The sequence below is a fragment of the Schistocerca americana genome, chromosome 5, assembly GCF_021461395.2.
Source record: "Schistocerca americana isolate TAMUIC-IGC-003095 chromosome 5, iqSchAmer2.1, whole genome shotgun sequence".
In the NCBI taxonomy this organism is placed as follows: domain Eukaryota; kingdom Metazoa; phylum Arthropoda; class Insecta; order Orthoptera; family Acrididae; genus Schistocerca; species Schistocerca americana.
This window is the reverse complement of record NC_060123.1, coordinates 363606263-363625833: the sequence shown is the minus strand read 5'-3', so window position 1 is coordinate 363625833 and position 19571 is coordinate 363606263. Positions and strand designations below refer to the sequence as shown.

Sequence of the window (19571 nt, the reverse complement as noted above, 5' to 3'; positions counted from 1 at the left end):
TTCTTCCAAATGCAAGTTTAGTGCTTTAACCACTGCTTCATCTGAGTTGGTGTTTGATCTTTAACGGAAGAAAACATTACACACAAAGAAGATTAATATGGACAGACTGCCACACCAGAGAAGTTAGATTGAATGAGGGTTACTTATTTTATATAAATCTTCAAAATATTCCAGCTTCTAACACTTATCATTTATTAAAATTAAATAATGAAAAGAAAGTAACTTCATATTTGTAAAGAAAGAGCATGGCTTTTAACATGTGAGCATAAAAAATTGACATATTCAAGTTTTAAATCTCTTGCCTACACAAAATGTTTCACTGTGTTGGAACAAACGTTTGTCATTACAGTGATCTGATGTCATGACTTAAGTCAAAAGATCCGGAAACCACATATTGTGACGAAGTAAGTTGGGATCTCTTTACTTCCTCTCTTGTTTTGCCATCTGCCTCCTCATTTTCGTTTTTGACTAATTACTATTAACATACATGAGTATAACCTGCATTGTCATCAAAAGGAATGGTTGGCCCTCAGTCTTAAAAGAATATAGCACCAGATCCAATTATGTGCTTAGTTTTGTGAATGTCACTGATTTCCTAATTTATTTTGACTATTTCTAGTTAATTTCTTTTGTTGTAGAGTAAAATCAGTAATTGTTTTGTGACTTAGATTTTATTGTTGACTTATAAACAAACATAAATTCTGTACTAATTATAAACATTTGGGAGTAGTAGTACAAGGATCCTTGAAGTATTTATTTGGCTCTAATCGAAGACATATTAGCAAAGCCAGCCCTTAATTAACCCCAAAATAATTACCAGGTTCATCAAAAGCATTGTTTGCAAAACTATATTTAAACAAGTAATTCAGCCTAACCTTTGTGGTAGAAGGTACTGTTGAAAAGGAGGAATTTTTCAGTATATTCAGTTAATTGAATAACTTATGTTTTAATTGTAATTTCTGTAACTTAAACACCGAACAATGTATAGGATCAGTACCTATTATTGTGAGGATATATAAAGGCCCGATTTTTGATCCCGAGACAGTCATTCCACGGTAAATTTTCAGACGAGAAATCTATATTGGTTAGATCAACAACAATGCATCAACTTAACCATGAAATAAGTGCAACACAAATAGGCCATCTGTTAAAACAATGACAGTATCTGTTCAATCTGTTTCAGATATAAGACATACTCTGTGGTTAGGTATTTACTGCTCATAGATATTCAACAGCAAACTTTTGTAGCAGTATGCTGACGTTTGCCTGCAAACTATTAATGAGGCTTATCAAAAGTTAACCCATAGTGAACTAGCCATATAACTGTGTAATACTGTGAAAGTAAATAACTGTGAAAATTAACTGTGCAACTGTCACCTACATCAATTACAGTAGTCAGTGTTGAACTTCCCCCCATTTTTAAGCCAGTACAACAACACAACATGTCGACACCAAGTACTATCAATGAAGAAATAAAGCAGGCGAATGTCACAGTAAGACAGGTAACAACGTTACATTATTCAAACAACACAAAGCTTCTTAAAGAAAGACCCAAAATTTGAAAATCCTTTATTAGGACTCAAAATCTGAAATTGCTTTATTAGTTTATTCTCATCTGAAGTCACTCTGTGGCAGTGATGCACTGTTTGGATCAATAAAAGTGTTTGTTATGAGGCATGGCTTGGACTCATGATTTATGATGATGTGATGTGTGACGTCCTATATGGTGGTACATTTGAGAGTTGGCATGTGAGTAGAGGGCATAGTTTTATGTGACATTCTATTGTGGTAAATTTTGTGTCTGAAAAACTGTTTGGTATGCTATTTACAAATTGTATCTAGGAGTTATTGTGTGTGTCTGGTGTGTAACTGCCATGGATTCTACTACAAAATGAAATAGAGCTGGATGTTGAATGAGAGATTGTGAGAAATGTTGTGCACCTTGTCATTTCTGCCAAAGTTTGATGCCTCTTCTCTCTTCTTCTTCTTCTTTTTTTTTTTTTTTTTTTTTTTTTTTTTTTTTTTTTTTTTTTTTTGTGGGGTTTAAGGATGCTCAACTACTGAGGTCATTAGCGCCCAGTCACAGTTATTAGAGCACATGGACTCTAGTAAAACTCAAGGGAAGGGGGGGACACCAGAAAGGCTTGACAAAGATGCAGATAAAATAAATAAAAAAGTTAGATGTCTTCGGACAAGCCAGTCAAAGTTATAAAACGCAGAACACGAGCAGCTGCTCGAGCGTCATCAGCTAAAATATCCGGTAAAGTAGATGGCAGGGACAGGACAACACGAGATTGACTAAAGTGGGGACACGACAATAAAACATGGCGCACTGTTGATGCCTGACCACAAGGGCACTGCGGGGCTGGGTCACCGGAGAGCAGGTAGCGGTGGCTAAACCGGCAATGCCCAATCCGTAACCTGGTCAGAAGGACCTCCTCTCGCCGAGATGGTCGGGAGGAGGTTGTCCAAGCAGTTGGGAGCGGTTTTACTGCCCAGAGCTTGTTTCCTTGGAGGGATGACCAAGCATCCCACCACGACGACACAAGCCTCTTACAAACATCCCCACAAACGTCAGATGACGGGACACAATGGGAGGCTGGCCGAGGCAGGAGGACTGCAGCCTTGGCTGCAGCATCCGCAGCCTCATTCCCAGGCACTCCTACATGTCCGGGAACCCACAGAAATCTGACAGGAGAACCATTATCAGCGAAAGAATGGAGGGACTGCTGTATCCGTTGATCCAAGGGATGGACCAGATAGGGAGCTCCAAGGCTCTGAAGAGCACTGAGTGAGTCAGAGCAGAGTACATACGATGAATGGCGGTGGCGGCGGGTATACTGAACGGCCTGATGGAGAGCAAAAAGCTCGGCCGTAAAGCTGGAACATTGGTCGAGGAGCCGGTATTTAAAGGTGGCGGCCCCAACGACAAAGGCACAGCCGACACCATCGACAGTTTTGGAGCCATCAGTGTAAATAAAGGTGTGACCGGCAAGTCGAGCACAAAGTTCGACAAACCGTGAGCAATACACTGCAGCCGGAGTACCCTCCTTCGGGAGTGAGCTGAAGTCGAGATAAATATGAACCGGAGCCTGGAGCCAAGGTGGTGTCGGGCTCTCACCCTCTCTGAAGGTGGTAGGGAGGGCAAAATCCAATTGTCGAAGCAGGCGACGGAAGCGGACTCCGGGGGGCAGCAGGGCAGACACATACAACCCGTACTGACGGTCGAGAGAATCGGCGAAGAAGGACTGGTAAGAGGGGTGTTCGGGCATAGACAACAGCCGGCAGGCATACCAACACAGCAGTACGCCGCGCCGGTAGGTCAATGGTAATTCGGCAGCTTCAGCATAAAGACTCTCGACAGGACTAGTGTAGAAGGCTCCGGTCGCAAGACGTAACCCCCGATGGTGGATGGAGTTGAGACGGCGTAAGAGGGATGGCCGAGCGGACGAGTAGACAAAGCTCCCATAATCCAGCTTCGATCGGACAATGGACCGATACAAGCGAAGCAGGACAGTGCGATCCGCTCCCCAAGATGAACCACTAAGAACTCTGAGGACATTAAGGGAACGTGTACAACGGGCCGCCAAATAAGAGAGATGCGGAGACCAACACAGTTTCCTGTCCAACGTGAGCCCTAGAAACTTAGTTGTTTCCACGAATGGGAGAACAACGGGACCGAGATGTAAGGATGGCGGAAGGAACGCTTTATATCGCCAAAAGTTGATACAAACCGTCTTCTCTTCAGAGAACCGGAAGCCATTTGCCACGCTCAATGAGTATAGGCTGTCTAGACAACACTGAAGGCAGCGCTCCAGGAGGCATGTTCTCTGGGCACTGCAGTAGATCGCGAAGTCATCGACAAAAAGAGAGCCTGAGACATTAGGTGGAATGCAATCCATAATTGGATTGATCGCGATGGCAAAAAGGGCTACGCTCAAGACGGAGCCCTGAGACACTCCGTTCTCCTGGAGTAAGACGTCGGACAATACGGAACCCACACGTACCCTAAACTTTCGATCCGTTAAAAAGGAATCAATAAAAAGGGGCAGGCGACCGCGTAGGCCCCACCTGTGCATAGTGCGGAGGATACCTCCTCTCCAACAGGTATCATAAGCCTTCTCCAAATCGAAGAACATGGCTACCGTTTGGCGCCTTCGCAAAAAGTTGTTCATGATGAATGTCGACAAGGTCACAAGGTGGTCAACAGCGGAGCGGCGGCGACGAAAGCCGCATTGGACATTGGTAAGTAGTTGTCGAGATTCAAGAATCCAAACTAACCGAGCATGAACCATGCGCTCCATCACCTTACAGACACAGCTTGTAAGAGAAATGGGGCGGTAACTAGAAGGAAGGTGTCTATCCTTCCCGGGTTTGGGTATAGGAACAACGACGGCGTCACGCCAACGCATGGGGACCTGACCTTCGGTCCAGACGCGATTGTAGGTACGAAGAAGGAAGCTTTTGCCCGCCGGAGAAAGGTGTGCCAGCATCTGAACATGAATGGCATCTGGCCCCGGAGCAGAGGACCGGGACAGTGCAAGCGCACGTTCGAGTTCCTGCATAGTAAAGGGGGCATTATAAGTTTCCAGATTCAGCGAGTGGAAGGAAGGTCGCCGAGCCTCTTCTGCCTCTTTCCTGGGAAGGAAGGCAGGGTGGTAATGGGCGGAGCTTGAAACCTCCGCGAAAAACCGGCCGAAGGCGTTGGAGACAGCCACAGGATCAACAAGGACCTCATTACCTGAGGTCAGGCCAGGTACCGAGGAGTGGGCCTTAATGCCCGACAGCCGGCGCAGGCCACCCCATACGACAGAAGAGGGAGTAAAACTGTTAAAGGAGCTGGTGAAAGAGGCCCAACAAGCTTTTTTGCTGTCTTCGATGACTCTACGGCATTGCGCTCGGAGTCGTTTGTATCCAATACAATTCGCCAACGTAGGATGGCGGCGAAAGGTGCGTAAAGCACGTCGTCGAGCACGGATAGCGTCTCTACAAGCCTCTTTCCACCAGGGGACCGAAACGCAACGTGAAGAAGAGGTAGTACGAGGAATGGAACGTTCGGCAGCATTGATGATAACAGCCGTGAGGTATTCGACATGACTGTCACAACTGAGAAAATTATGGTCCGGAAAGGTCACCAGGGAGGAGTAAAGTCCCCAGTCAGCTTTCGGTATGTTCCAGCTCGAAGGACGTGGGGATGGGGTGTGGTGCAGGAGACGAACGACACAGGGGAAGTGGTCACTCGAATAGGTGTCAGAAAGGACATACCACTCGAACCGACGGGCAAGAGTGGTAGAACAGATCGAGAGGTCCAAGTGGAAGTAGGTATGAGTAGAGTCCGAGAGGAAAGTCGGGGCGCCAGTATTGAGGCAGACAAGATTGAGATGGTTGAAGACATCCGCCAAGAGTGAGCCTCTTTGACAGGATGCAGGAGAGCCCCAAAGGGGATGATGGGCGTTGAAGTCGCCAAACAATAAAAACGGCGGGGGAAGCTGAACAATCAGGTGCATCATGTCAGCCCGACTAACAGCGGATGACGATGGAGTGTAGATGGTACAAACTGAAAAAGTAAAAGCAGAAAGAGTAATACGGACAGCTATTGCTTGGAGTGGGGTGGTCAATGGGATGGGATGGTAATAGACATCATCCCGAACGAGCAACATGACCCCACCACGAGCGGGGATACCGTCCACAGGGGTGAGGTCATACCGCTCCGAGGTATAGTGGGTAAAGGCAATACGGTCAGTCGGGCGCAACTTGGTTTCCTGGATGAGCGGACAGTGCAGGCGGAGGAGCAGTTGTAATTCCTCCCGATTAGATCGAATACCTCTTATGTTCCAATGTAACAAGGCCATCGCTAGTCAAAAAAGAGGGGGAACGAGACGGGGGAAGAGCTGGTCACCTCGACGGCCGCGGAGGGCCAAGTTTCGAGGGAACAACGCTACAACCGGCGGGAGGCGGATCCTGTTCCATCGAATCGTCGCCAGCTGCGGCCGCTGTCCCTGGTTGTGTAGGAGGGGCAGCATCATTTGCCGACGAGAGGCCAGCTGAGCGCCTGGCAGCAGAGCGTCCCGGCGAAACTGAGGACGGCCGGGAGCAGCGACTCACGGATGGAGCGTCAGACGAAACGAGCCGGGGTGGAGAGGGGGATAGAGACTTCTTCTTGGAGGCCTTCTTGGAAGTCCGAGGAGGCACAGGGATGGTGGGCTGGACCCGAAGAAGGTCCTCACGCGCGGGGTCCGTTTTGGAACGCCGGACCTCGGAAGCTGGGGCCCGGAATGTTTCCCCGATGGACGCCTGAGAAGAGGATCGCTTCTCAGGCGGCGGGGAGGTGGGGGGGGGGGGAGGAGGAGGAGGAAGGGTGGCCCCTGGGGCAGAGGGGGCGGGGGTCACGGGGGAGGAGGATTTGGAAGGGAGGGATTTGGGAGGCGGAAGCAGAGACCCCGGATGGGGGGAGGAGGCGGAGGGGGGACAGGATAGGGGTGAGGATACCGCGGAAGGAGTGGACACAACTGAGGCAAACGAAATGGTCAACGGTACGGGATGGAGGCAGTCATACTTCTTCCTGGCCTCAGAATAAGAGAGCCGATCCAAAGTTTTGAGTTCTTGTATCTTCTTCTCCTTCTGATATGCGGGGCAGTCTGAGGATCTAGGCGAGTGGATGCCAGGACAATTAACGCACCGAGGTGGTGGGGTGCATGTATGTTCCTCACGAAGAGGACGTCCACAATCACCACAAAGGGGCTCAGCCTCACACCGTGACGACATGTGCCCAAAGCGCAAACACCGAAAACAGCGCATAGGAGGCGGGACGTAAGGTCGCACGTCGCACCGGTAGCACATCACCTTTACCTTCTCCGGGAGAACATCCCCCTCGAAAGTGAGGATAAAGGCCCCGGTGTCGATGCGACGGTCTTTGGGGCCGCGCTGGACTCGCCGGACGAAATGCACGCCTCGGCGCTCCAGGTTGGCGCTGAGCTCCTCATCAGATTGCAGCAGGAGGTCCCGATGAAAAATAACCCCCTGCGTCCTATTTAGTGCCAGATGCGGGACAATGGACACTGGGATGTCCCCTAGGTGGTCGCATGCCTGGAGCGCCACCAACTGTGTGGCGGAGGTGGTCTTTATAAGAACGGACCCCGAACGCATCTTACTGAGAGCCTCGATTTCCCCGAAGATGTCCTCAAGGTGCTGAACAAAGAACATGGGCTTGGAGGTGGCGAATGTCCCCCATCGGTTCGAGAACAGACCAAATAGCGGGGGAAGTACTTGGCCCCAAGCCGGCGGGCCTGTCCCTCCTCCCAGGGAGTGGCCAAGGGGGAAAGGGCAGGAGAACCAGAACCAGAGACAGTACCTTTCCTTTTGAAAGACTCGGCCGCAGAGCGACCTGATACGTGTTGACGTTCCATCTGCGAAACGTCCGCCCCAATACCACCCACTCCGACCAGGGGCTCTCCCCACGGGCGCCACCCAGCCTCAGCAAGGGCCACCTGGCAGGATGACCGTTGCCGGGAGTCCTGATGCCCCAAGGAGACGGGCATCTACTCCTTGGCCGACGTGGGGAGGGTGCAGCTCAGGTATCGGCAGTACGATCCCTATGTTGTCAGAGGGCTACAACCTAGAGGGTACATGACGACCCCACCACAACGGGCTGGCTACCGTGCTGGATTTCTGGTGCCATGGAAAGTCCATCATGATCGTAGGTGCAGATGGGGACGCACTATGGGCGTAACTTGTACAACCCATCAGGCGTTTAGGCCCAATTTGAGGAATAGTGGGTATGGTTACAACGCCAGTACAATGCTGAGTGCCAAGGTCTTAGTGCACTGAGGACCAGTGGTACACCACGTAAGGCGTCCTTCCCCAAAAGGCTCGTACTTCTGTAGAATTTTGAAAAATGGAGGTCAAACCCCAAGGGGGACCATCACATGGAAGGCCAAAACGGTTGAAACTCCTTTTAGTCGCCTCTTACGACAGGCAGGAATACCTTGGGCCTATTCTTACCCCGGACCCGCAGGGGGTAGTTTGATGCCTTGGACAATTATGTTAAATATGTCATATGTGGGGAAACTATGAAAATGGCAAAAAGTTCTGCAATCTGTACCAGCAAAAGATTTATGTGGCATTGTTAGGAAGACAATTTATTTGGGTCAGTTTGGAGAGTATGTGAGCTGTCATCCACAATGTTGTTCTGTTAACCTATCATCGTCCTGTTTGGGTCTGTCCACATGAGACAAATTAGTGAGAAAGTGGTTATAGAATAGTTTTTATTCTGTCATGAGGTGTCTTTAGAATATGTATTTAATTTTATTGTATTCACAAATTGTGTTGTTTGGTTTGCATATTCTATAACAGTTTGTTATTTGTTTTTATTTTGTGCAAGTCTTGGCTTCTTTGTGTGTTAGTGTTTCTGAAAGATATGTGTTTAATTGACAGCCTTTGAGATTTTGTGATGAATGTAGGTCTGTATGTTCAGATCTCCCTCTTTGTGTATGTTGTGGTGTCACCGCCAGACACCACACTTGCTAGGTGGTAGTTTTAAATCGGCCGCGGTCCATTAGTACATGTTGGACCGGCGTGTCGCCACTGTGTGATCGCAGACCGAGCGCCACCACAAGGCAGGTCTCGAGATACGGACTAGCACTCGCCCCAGTTGTACGGACGACTTTGCTAGCGACTACACGGACGAAGCATTGCTCATTAGCCGAGCCAATAGTTAGAATAGCCTTCAGCTAAGTCAACGGCTACGACCTAGCAAGGCGCCATTAGTAACATTGCATGTATCTATGGAGTCTCACTTATATCGTCAATAGCGATGTACCAAGGATGGATTAAAGTTAAGTATTACAGAAGCTACGTACTTTTCTTTATAGCATTCATTACGTATCCTGTTTCAGACCTCACGCCATCCTGCTTTAACTTAGCGCGTGCCTTTCGGCTTCCTCTCATTGTGTCTAGGCTGTCTTGTCTAGACACAACATTTTTGGCGATGAGTCAACGGAAAGGGTCTTGTTCTTTCTAATTGCTTACATTTACTTGTGTCATGGCTTCGCCAGAACTCAGGCTCGTGAACCTTCGTCCATGGACATTCATGTAGTTACTTCCGCTTCGTCCAGTGCCACTTTCTCTACCAGTGACTGTGTTCGTCCCACACAAAGTGTGCGTCGACGTCGCCGGAAATCGCGTCAATTAGCAAGTGATGCTGTACCTGTATCAGTTCAAATTGCACGAGACAGTCGCTCTTGTCGTCAGCAGGACAATAAACTTTTTGTAGATTTGGACTTTAATGGCAAGGTCATCCCATTCCAGCTCGATACCGGAGCTGCAGTTTCATTGCTCAATCATGACACGTACAAACAACTGGGCAAACCTCCGTTGCGTGCCGCAAATGTTCAGTTAAATAGTTATTCAGGTCAGAATATCCCTGTGTTAGGACAGTGCACTCTTCTTGCAACATACAAGGGACAAACAAAACTTGTGTCATTTTACGTTCTTCGTTCTTCTTCTGCAGTGAACTTATTTGGTTTCGATTTATTTCAATTGTTTAACTTGTCTATAGTCAATCAGGTACTATCAGTGAACGAGACTCTGCCTTCCGCCAGTGTTTCTCGGCTATGTGAAGAATTTGCAGACATTTTTGCACCGGGCTTAGGTTGCGCTCAGAACTATGAAGCACATTTGGAACTGCAAGTCAACGCGCAACCGAAATTTTTCAGAGCGCGCACTGTTCCTCATGCATTGCGTGATGAGGTCGCAAGAACATTACACGATTTAGAATCACAAGGTGTGAGTGAATGTGCGCAATGCCTCTTCCATTTCAGCTCCGCTTCATCGCTTACGCCGTACAGGTGTTCCGTTCGTCTGGACGACGGAATGCAAACGTGCCTTTCGCCAGTTGAAATTGGCGTTGCTTTCTAATACTTGCCTTATGCCATTCGATCCCCAGAAACCCCTTTTGTTGATGGTAGATGCATCGGATTTCGGGATCGGTGCTGTGCTTGCGCACGAAGAGGGATCACATGATCGCCCTATTGCCTTTGCGTCCAAATTGCTCTCGCCTGCGCAAAGAAATTACTCGCAGATAGAGAAAGAAGCTTTGGCTCTCGTGTTTGGTGTTACTAAGTTCCATGATTTCTTGTACGGTCGTGACTTTACCGTCATCACAGGCCACAAACCTTTGACGTCGCTTTTTCATCCGCACAAGCCTGTACCTCCGCGTACAGCGCAGAAATTCATTCGCTGGTCTATTTTCCTCTCGCAGTACCGCTACGATATCTTGTATCGGTCCACTGCTAAGCACGGAAACGCCAATGCGTTGTCCCGTTTGCCTGTTGCTGAGGATAGAGCATTCGATTCTTCCGAACTTGCTTGCATGTTCATTGATTCGGAAACCGATGAAGTGGTTGAATCGTTTCCGATTGATTTTCGTCGTATAGCTACAGCCACAGCTGCTGACCCGGTCCTTGCTACCGTTTTGCGTTTTGTTGCTACGCAATGGCCTTAGTCAAAGTCTTGGATCGAGGATCCGTGGGTTTGCCGATTTTTTGCTCACAGGGAGAGACTTTTTGTTCGACGTGGTGTTTTGTTGTTGCGTTCTGATAATGATCAGTCCAGAGTCGTGGTCCCACGTTCGTTACAGTCCTCTGTTTTACGGCTTCTTCACCAAGGACATTGGGGTATAGTGCGAACGAAACAACTTGCTCGTCAGCACTGTACTTGGTTCGGAATCGATGCTGCGATTAGGAATATGTGTTCTTCTTGCATGGCGTGTGCCGAACATCAATCCGCACCGCCGCGGAAATTCTTTGCATGGCCGAAAGCCACTTCCCCTTGGCAACGCTTACACATAGATTTTGCTGATCCGTTCTGGAATGCTCGATGGTTGGTTGTGGTGGATTCCTTCAGTAATTTTCCTTTTGTTGTCCAGATGTCTTCCACGACGTCTTCTGCCACCATCCAAGCATTGTCTGCTATCTTTTGCATTGAAGGTCTTCCACAGTCTATTGTTTCCGACAATGGCCCACAATTCGTGTCCGCAGACTTTCAGTCATTCTGCCAGGCCAATGGTATTCAACACCTGACATCCGCGCCGTTTTCGCCTCAGTCAAACGGCGCCGCTAAACGATTGGTCTGTACTTTCAAGTCACAGATGTTGAAGTTGAGAGAGTCGCATTCTCGGGAGGACGCGTTGTTGCTCTTTTTGTCATCGTATCGCTCTCAGCCCCGAGATGGTCGCTCGCCGGCTGAGTTGCTCCACGGTCGTCCTCATCGAACCTTGATGTCTTTGCTGCACCGGCCGCATCAGGTTCCTGAGCAGCGGCAGACTTCTGCTTTTGCTCCAGGCGACGTTGTATTCTATCGCAACTATCGAGGTTCACGGCGTTGGCTCGCAGGGCGCATTCTTCGCTGCCTCGGCCGCGCGATGTATTTGGTTTTGGGGGCCTCTGGTGAGGTGCGTCGGCATCTCAATCAGCTGCGCCTCTGTCGTCACACGGGTTCTGCCGCTCCCCGTCTACTTTCAGCGACGGTGCCGTCCGGTCAGCGCCCTGGGGACCTATCTCCTGGCTCGCCTCATCCCCAGGTGTTACCGACGATGCCTTCCATATTGCCCCATGGCGACGCGCCGCCGCCGCCACCGCTGCCGCCTGTCCTCCAGCCGGCGCCGCCCGCAGTGGACGCTTCGCTGCAGCCGCCAAGCGCCTCCCTGGGTCACGCGCCGCCGATCGCTTCCCGTGACCAGCTGTCCTCCGCCATGGAACTCTTGCCCGCTCCGGACCACATGACGTCATCGCGCGTCGGATACCCCGACGCAATGATGGAGGTCGACCCTTCGGCCCCTCCTGTCTCTTTACGGGCGCATACACCGCACGTTGACGTGCACCCTGGACTAGGTTTTCAGGCGTTTCCTAGATCCCCTCGGACCGAATGGCCGGGTGCGGGCGGCACAGCCTCGCCTGTTGTTAGGCTCCCCACCTCATCGCATACGTCAACATGGGGTCCTCCCCACGGCGGGCGGAAGCCTTATAACACGACCGTTTGCCGATTTGCGGGGGAGGAATGTGGTGTCACCGCCAGACACCACACTTGCTAGGTGGTAGTTTAAAAATCGGCCGCGGTCCATTAGTACATGTTGGACCCGCGTGTCGCCACTGTGTGATCGCAGACCGAGCACCACCACAAGGCAGGTCTCGAGATACGGACTAGCACTCGCCCCAGTTGTACGGACGACTTTGCTAGCGACTACATGGATGAAGCATTGCTCATTAGCCGAGCCAATAGTTAGAATAGTCTTCAGCTAAGTCAATGGCTACGACCTAGCAAGGCGCCATTAGTAACATTGCATGTATCTATGGAGTCTCACTTATATCGTCAATAGCGATGTACCAAGGATGGATTAAAGTTAAGTATTACAGAAGCTACGTACTTTTCCTTATAGCATTCATTACGTATCCTGTTTCAGACCTCATGCCATCCTGCTTTAACTTAGCGCGTGCCTTTCGGCTTCCTCTCATTGTGTCTAGGCTGTCTTGTCTAGACACAACATGTGTTGCGTGAGCTTTTCTTTGTTTCCTTCCTCCATAAAACGTCTTGGCAAAGTAACACTGTTTGCTAGGCTGAGACTTGAATCCAAAACTGTCTTTCATGGGCACTGACGTTATGTTTGTCTGTGGACATTGTGGAGTTCAGTTTATCTAATACGAGACTTTTAATCATTCAACAATCTATTGTTGTAATTACAGTTATGTTAGTGGTAACTGTGACAAGACATCCTCTGATATATTAGTACATGTCTTCTCTGAAAACTAGCTATAACGGATAGATCGGAACCCCACTCACAATGGAAATGTATTACATCCAATGGCAACAAGTATGTCTGACCTAGCTTTCATGACATTCACATCAAAATCATCATCAGTGAACATGAGGCAGCTGCAGAGACAATGATTATCAAAGAACAAATGACATACAAAACATACAGAAAGATTTATTTATTCAGTAAACTACATAAAGAAGCAGTAGTGTCACATCTCGCCAACGAACTTTAAATTTTTAGCTCAGCAAATAAACATGTAGAGGAACTGCAGCTCAAGCATTGCACACATACATATCAAGTGTGATGGGAGGAACCCTAGAAGGTGTACAGTTACTATAAAAAAATTCTACAGAAACATAGACTAATGCATGAAAGGTGTAAAACTAAGCATGACTGTATGAGATATCAAATCAAATTTGTGACCGCTTTGAGGATTTTTTGGTAGGGAGAACACAGCAAGTTATCTCTGATGGAGAGCCATCAACAGTGTAGAACCAACTTCAGGTGTGCCTCAGGGAAGTGTGTGTGGCCCCTTGCTATCCGTGGTGTATATTAATGATTCTGCAGACACAGTAATCTTAAGCTTTTCGCAAAGGATATAGTTATCTATAATGAAGTACTGTCAAAAGAAACTGCAGTCAGGTATCAATAAGATTTAAAAGAAATGCAAAGAATGGCAACTTGCTTTAAATGTTCATAAGCATACAGTTGTACATTTCATTAAAAAAAAGTAGTATTCTATGATTATATTATCACTGAGTCTACATCTACATATATACTCCACCAGCCACCAAGCGGTGTGTGGCGGAGGGCAGAATTTGCGCCAAAGTCATATCCCCCCCACTGTTCCACTTGCAGATTGCGCGAGGGGAAAAACAATTGTCTGAACGCCTCAGTACAAGCTCTAATTCCCTTATCTTTGAATGGTGATCATTGCACTATTTGAAAGTTGGTGGTAATAATATACGCTCTACATCCTCGGCGAAGATCGGATTTCAGAATTTAGTTAGCAGCCCCTTCCACTTAGCACATCGCCTATCTGCAAGTGTGTCCCACTTCAAACTTTCTATCAGGTTTGTAACACTCTCGTGATGGCTAAATGTACCAGTCACGAATCTTGCCGCTGTTCTTTGGACCTTCTCAACCTCTTGAATCAGACCCAACTAGTAAGGGTCCCATACAGAGGAACAGTACTCTAATACTGGACAAACTAACATATTGTAAGCAATTTCCTTTGTTGAAGAACTGCATCGCTTCAGGATTTTACCAATAAACCACAATCTAGAGTTCGCCTTGCCCATTACTTGTATAATCTGATCATTCCATTTGAGGTCATTTCGAATAGTCACACCCAGATACTTGACGGATGTTACTGCTCCCAAAGACCGGGCATTTATTTGGTACTAATACATTAATGGGGATTTTCGTCTTGTTATACGCAGTAGGTTACACTTATTAATATTGAGAGATGACTGCCAGTCATTACACCACACATTCATTTTCTGCAAATCCTCATTGATTTGTTCACAACTTTCGTGTGATACTCCATCCCTGTAGACTACAGCATCATCGGCAAACAGTCTAATCGGCAAACAGTCTAATGCAGCTGTCAACACCATCAACCAGATCGTTTCTGTAAATCGTAAAAAGCAGTGGACCTATTATACTGCCCTGGGGCACACTTGAAATTATGTTGTTTCTGTTGAAGTCACCCCATTCAGAATGACATACTGCTCTCTGTCTGTCAAAAAACTTTCTATCCAACCACATACGTCATCGGATAGACCGTAAGTGCGCACTTTTTGGAGCGAGGAACAGTGCAGAACTGAGTTGAACGCCTTTCGGAAGTCGAGAAATATGGCATCAACCTGGGAGCCAGTATCTAGAGCCTGTTGGATATCATGCACAAAGGGGGCCAGCTGTGTCTCGCATGACCGCTGTTTCCTAAAACCATGCTGGTTTCTGCAGATGAGCTTCTCAGAGTCTAGAAAGATCATTATGTCTTAACACAAAATATGTTCCATGATTCTACAACAAATTGATGTCAGTGAAATTGGCCGGTAATTATGTGCATCCAATTTTCTACCCTTTTTATTGATTGCTATGACCTGTGCCTTCTTCTAGTCCCGTGGAATTTTCCACTGTTCCAAAGATCTCTGATAGATGATGGATAAGAATGGTGCTATATTTGTAGCATAGTCAACATATAATCTTACGGGGATACTGTCTGGACCACATGCCTTCCTGGCATCTAAGGATCTTAACTGTTTTGCAATCCCAGATACACTAAACACTATGACAGCCATCCTTGTGTTTGTTCGATAATTGAAAGGGGGAACGGTGCTGCAGTCTTCTACCGTAAACAAGTTTTTGAAAACTAGGTTTAGAATTACGGCCTTCTTTTTATCATCATCCGTTACATTACCTGTACTGTCAGCACGAGAAGGTATTGAATTATTTTTTGCGTTCATAGATTTTATGTACGACCAAAATTTTTTGGGGTTATTTTTAGAATCTAAAGATAAAATATTGCTTTCAAATTCGTTAAAAGAATCTGTCACTGACCTTTTGACAGCTGCTTTCATTCTGCATAATTTCTGTTTGACAGCAGGGCAGTGACTGCGTTTAAAAGGACTGCAAAATTTTCTGCTTTCTCAGCAACTTCCTAATATGTTTGTTGTACCAAAATGGATCCTTTCCCTCCCCTATATTTTTGCTAGGCACATACTTCTCTAGCACGTGGTGGACAATACCTTCAAATTCCGACCAAAGATACTTAATATCTTTGTGTTCCGCAGTGAATGCTTGGAGCTGACTATGAAGATATTCATTAATGACACTTTTATTTGATTTACCAAACATCAAAACTCTATGCTGTTTCTTTGGTGCGGCATGTACACCGAGAAATTTTTACTCAGGAAATATCGCGAAAGACTTCGTAGCCATGAGGTTTAGCATATTCAAATCCTTTGGAATGACCTGTTTAGGTGAATTAACAATTTTTACAGTTGGCACACCCACATCAGTGTCATGAACTGGTAATTTTTCAGGCCAACGGTTTGTTTCCCGTGGAGAGGAACCTAATCTAAAAAAGCCCTATGTGCATGCCACAAGTACTGTGCTACCCATGTAGCAGCTTCCTGTATGTAGTGCACTCCTGATCTATTGAGGGGTGTCCTACAACCTTCCACCCCGTAGCGTAGGTCGAGGAATCTACAACCATTTTCGTCACAGAGTCGATATAGCCTCTGGTTTAGGTTCTCCACTCAACTCCAAACCAGAGGACCCCGGTCCACCCTGGGTACGATGCTGCAGATCGTCAGCTTGGCTTCCACTCCTCGAGAGATGGAGGCCGCCTTCACCAATTTAGCCAGCCGGCGAAAGGACCCAAGGACATTGTTGGTGCCAACATGTGCAACAATCTGCAGCTGGCTGCACCCCGCAGGCTCGATAGCCACCAGGAGAGCCTCTTCCACATCCCAGACGAGGCTCCCTGTCAAGCACACCGAGTGAACATTGGACTTCTTCCCCATCCTAGCCGCTATTTTACTGAGGGGCTCCATGACCCGCCCAACATTGGCGCTCCCAATAACTAACAAACCCTTACACAGTTGGAATCAGTCAACTCATTCCAGTAACCTGGACATAACAATTTATATAGTGATATGAAATGGAACAATCACATCGACAGTAGTATGTAAAGCAGATGGCAGACAGTGATTCACTGGTAGAATACTACACAAATGCATTGTCTACAAAGAAGACTGCATTCTAGGATATTGATGAAGTGAGGAACCTGTACCAAACAGGAGTAACAGGGGATAGTGAAAAGATGCCATGAAAGAGCATGAATGGTGACGTTTCAGCCATAGGAGAGTGTCAAAAGGATGCTGAAGAAACTGGACCCAGGCACTTGGAAGACTGACACAAACCATTCCATGAAGGGCTACTTAGAAACTTTCTGGCACCAACTTTAAGTGATGACTCTTGGAATATATTACAACCCCCTAATTATTCACCTGAAGCAATCGCTAAGACAAGATTAGACCAATTACAGCATGCACTGAGGCATTTAAGCAACCATTCTTTCCACGCTCCATATATTAATGTAACAGGAAACAGCTTTAAATAACTGGTACAACATGATATACCAGCTACCATGCACTTCACAGCGGTTTGTAGAGTGTAGATTTAGATGTAGAATAGTAACACACTGTTTGGTCACATCAAATTGGTGAATTTCAGTGGTGCTGCCAGTAGCGGAGAAAACTGGCACTAGATGGAATAAACTCATTCATATCCAAGAGCTGCAATATTTCTGCATGTGTCATGACTGCTTTCGTATTAGCACAACACAAGGGCACTGTGGCAAGGAATCGGCATTGCCTTCATTTTACCTCTCCTCTCTCTTGGCAGTCCTAATGTGGGGCATGGCAAGACTCCTACCATTCCTGAACTTGTGCAAGCTTCATAACACATGTAAATACAATTTAAAGCCATATTTTAGGTGCACAAAGAAAATAGATAGCTAGGTGTTTTTATTTTGTAAGGCAGTGAACATAACTGCACAATGCAATGAAGAAATCTACTGCTTTTATCAGTGATGCAATCTACATGGCAACTATTAGTCAACATTATATAACTATCAGGCTGACAACAACATCAAATAATGAAAAGTATCTCAAAATACACGGGAATGTGGGGGATTTTGATTCTAGTTCTTTCTGTTATTAATGCAACTAAACATACCAAATATTTGAAAACATCAGACCACAATCTGAAAATATGTCTCCAATGAAGACAAATATAATTATGAATGGACACTGTATAACAAAAACCGATTAGTGTCAGGACAAACACATTGGCTTCAGCAATTCTCAACCAGATTAAAGCCTCTCAATCTAATCTAGATCCTGGGCTACACCACAACAAGTGTAATTTGCAATATAGGTAGTCAATCTGGTCTCTACTGCCCACTATTGGCCTTCCAGTTTCCTTGGTGGGCAGTAAGCAGTAGTGGGTTTTAATAAATTTTTCATTAGGTTTTCTTAAAATTTTGGTACAGCATTTGGAAGGTATCTTTTGTTACATGCTTTAACTTTCTGTGACTCTGCTTTTTACAGTTTATAAAGTAAAGTCACTTTCCTAACTGCCTAAATCATCATTACTGTGGAACCAGTGGTAGGGTATAAAATTTTATTACTAACAGAGATACAAATGAGAGTGGCAGTGAAAAAGGTTGAAAACCCCTGATTTGTTTAAAAATAAATAAATACATAAATAAAAAATTTAAAAAAATAAAAATGTTTTCTTTTGCACCTGTGGCTTCATATAAATGCATGTAACATCAACTTCTTACCTACAGTCACAAATAACAACTTACTTCAAAGCACCCAATCCAGTCCCTCGATCCTATGAAATGTGTAGGTTTGTCCTCTATACTAACGAGGACTCTCTGTATTTCTCGAATATGTGGTACTGGTGGTGGTGAGCCCTTTCCCTTCAGACTTTCCTTCACCCAGGAGCATAATGTCTGGAGAGTTCTGTATCCACAGCCCCAACCCTACAAAAACCATTAAACACAGATAATAAACACTCAGTAAGTTTGCAGAGATAAATTACAGCATGGTTTGAAAGTTTACAGTGAGAATTGATTTTCAACATCCATTGAACCTGTCAACAAATGTAATTCATTCTTCGATAAATATTGGTCAGCTACTTAGTCACTAAGACCATAAACATGACATTTCGCCTCTGTATTTTGCAACCAAAAGTGCGTCTCAGCACATAGGCCTACTGCATGGTTCATGGCACATGAAATTCTTTAACAATTTTAAGCAGTCCATCACAAAAACCATCTAGGAACAATGCTTTGAACATTTAAGGTGGTGTAACAATTTCTTAATATACTACAGATGCATATCTGTTTTAGCAAGAGTTAGGTACGAAGTGGCTTCTAATGTTTTACATGGAGAATATACAGTACATATATTTTCAAGGGCGGGGGAGTGGTCATTACCACACTCGACCCACTATTTACAGCTTATGTTGTTTCCAGAATACATATTACTACGAAAGCGCAGGACCCAGTTATCGTTAGTAAACCATACTTAATTTTTTTTTTTCTTAAAATGTTCAGAACTTCACATACCTAACCGTTTTCAGGGCTGTGTGTGTGTGTGTGTTTAGTTTGTCTATTACAAGAACTATCTGCCACCACGCATAAATATTGTACCTTATCTGTAAATCCATCACATCCGTAATGGTAATAGTCGTATGTTCCTTTAACATAATTGATGGTCCCACAATCTGTAACATTTTTCAAACCCACGTGTACATCACTAAGCAGACGGTCGCTATAGTCTTTTGGAGGCATCTTCCTAGATAAGACACTTGAAGTCCATTAATGGGCGTTAACTATATTCTGTCCTTCAAATTGATTCATGTTCGGGTTCACAGAACATCAAATCGTAAGCGGTGGTACTTTGTTTACTTGCTATGTTTCGTATATCAAAGATGTTCTAAGAGTGTCTTTATCAGTGATCTCTATACAACTAGATGCAAAGACCTTATAAAAAATAACTAGACTCACTGATGGCGCTGCAGTCGCGGGATAATTTGAGCCTTCGGCTGGACGCCATTATAGTGGTGGTAGTCTGATGTGTTGCGTAGTACTGTTGTTTATGAAGACCCTGATTCAGCGTTGTATATTTGTTGGGGCGTACATACAGTATTTGTTACTCGTAATTCTACTGTCTGT

The 19571-nt window shown here is 46.0% G+C and overlaps 1 protein-coding gene across 1 annotated transcript in view; it reads right to left on the bottom strand.

The window, feature by feature from the left end:
- Positions 1-19343, bottom strand: part of LOC124615820 (ufm1-specific protease 1) — a 54134-nt gene extending 34791 nt beyond the window's left edge. The window contains exons 1-2 of the mRNA XM_047143960.1: positions 19047-19343; positions 18195-18374 (exon numbers count right to left, since the gene is read on the bottom strand). Of these exons, the coding sequence (XP_046999916.1) occupies positions 18195-18374; positions 19047-19187 (321 nt within the window). The 5' untranslated portion in view covers positions 19188-19343. The remainder of the gene's footprint in view (positions 1-18194; positions 18375-19046) is intronic.
- Between the last annotated feature and the right edge of the window lie 228 nt (positions 19344-19571).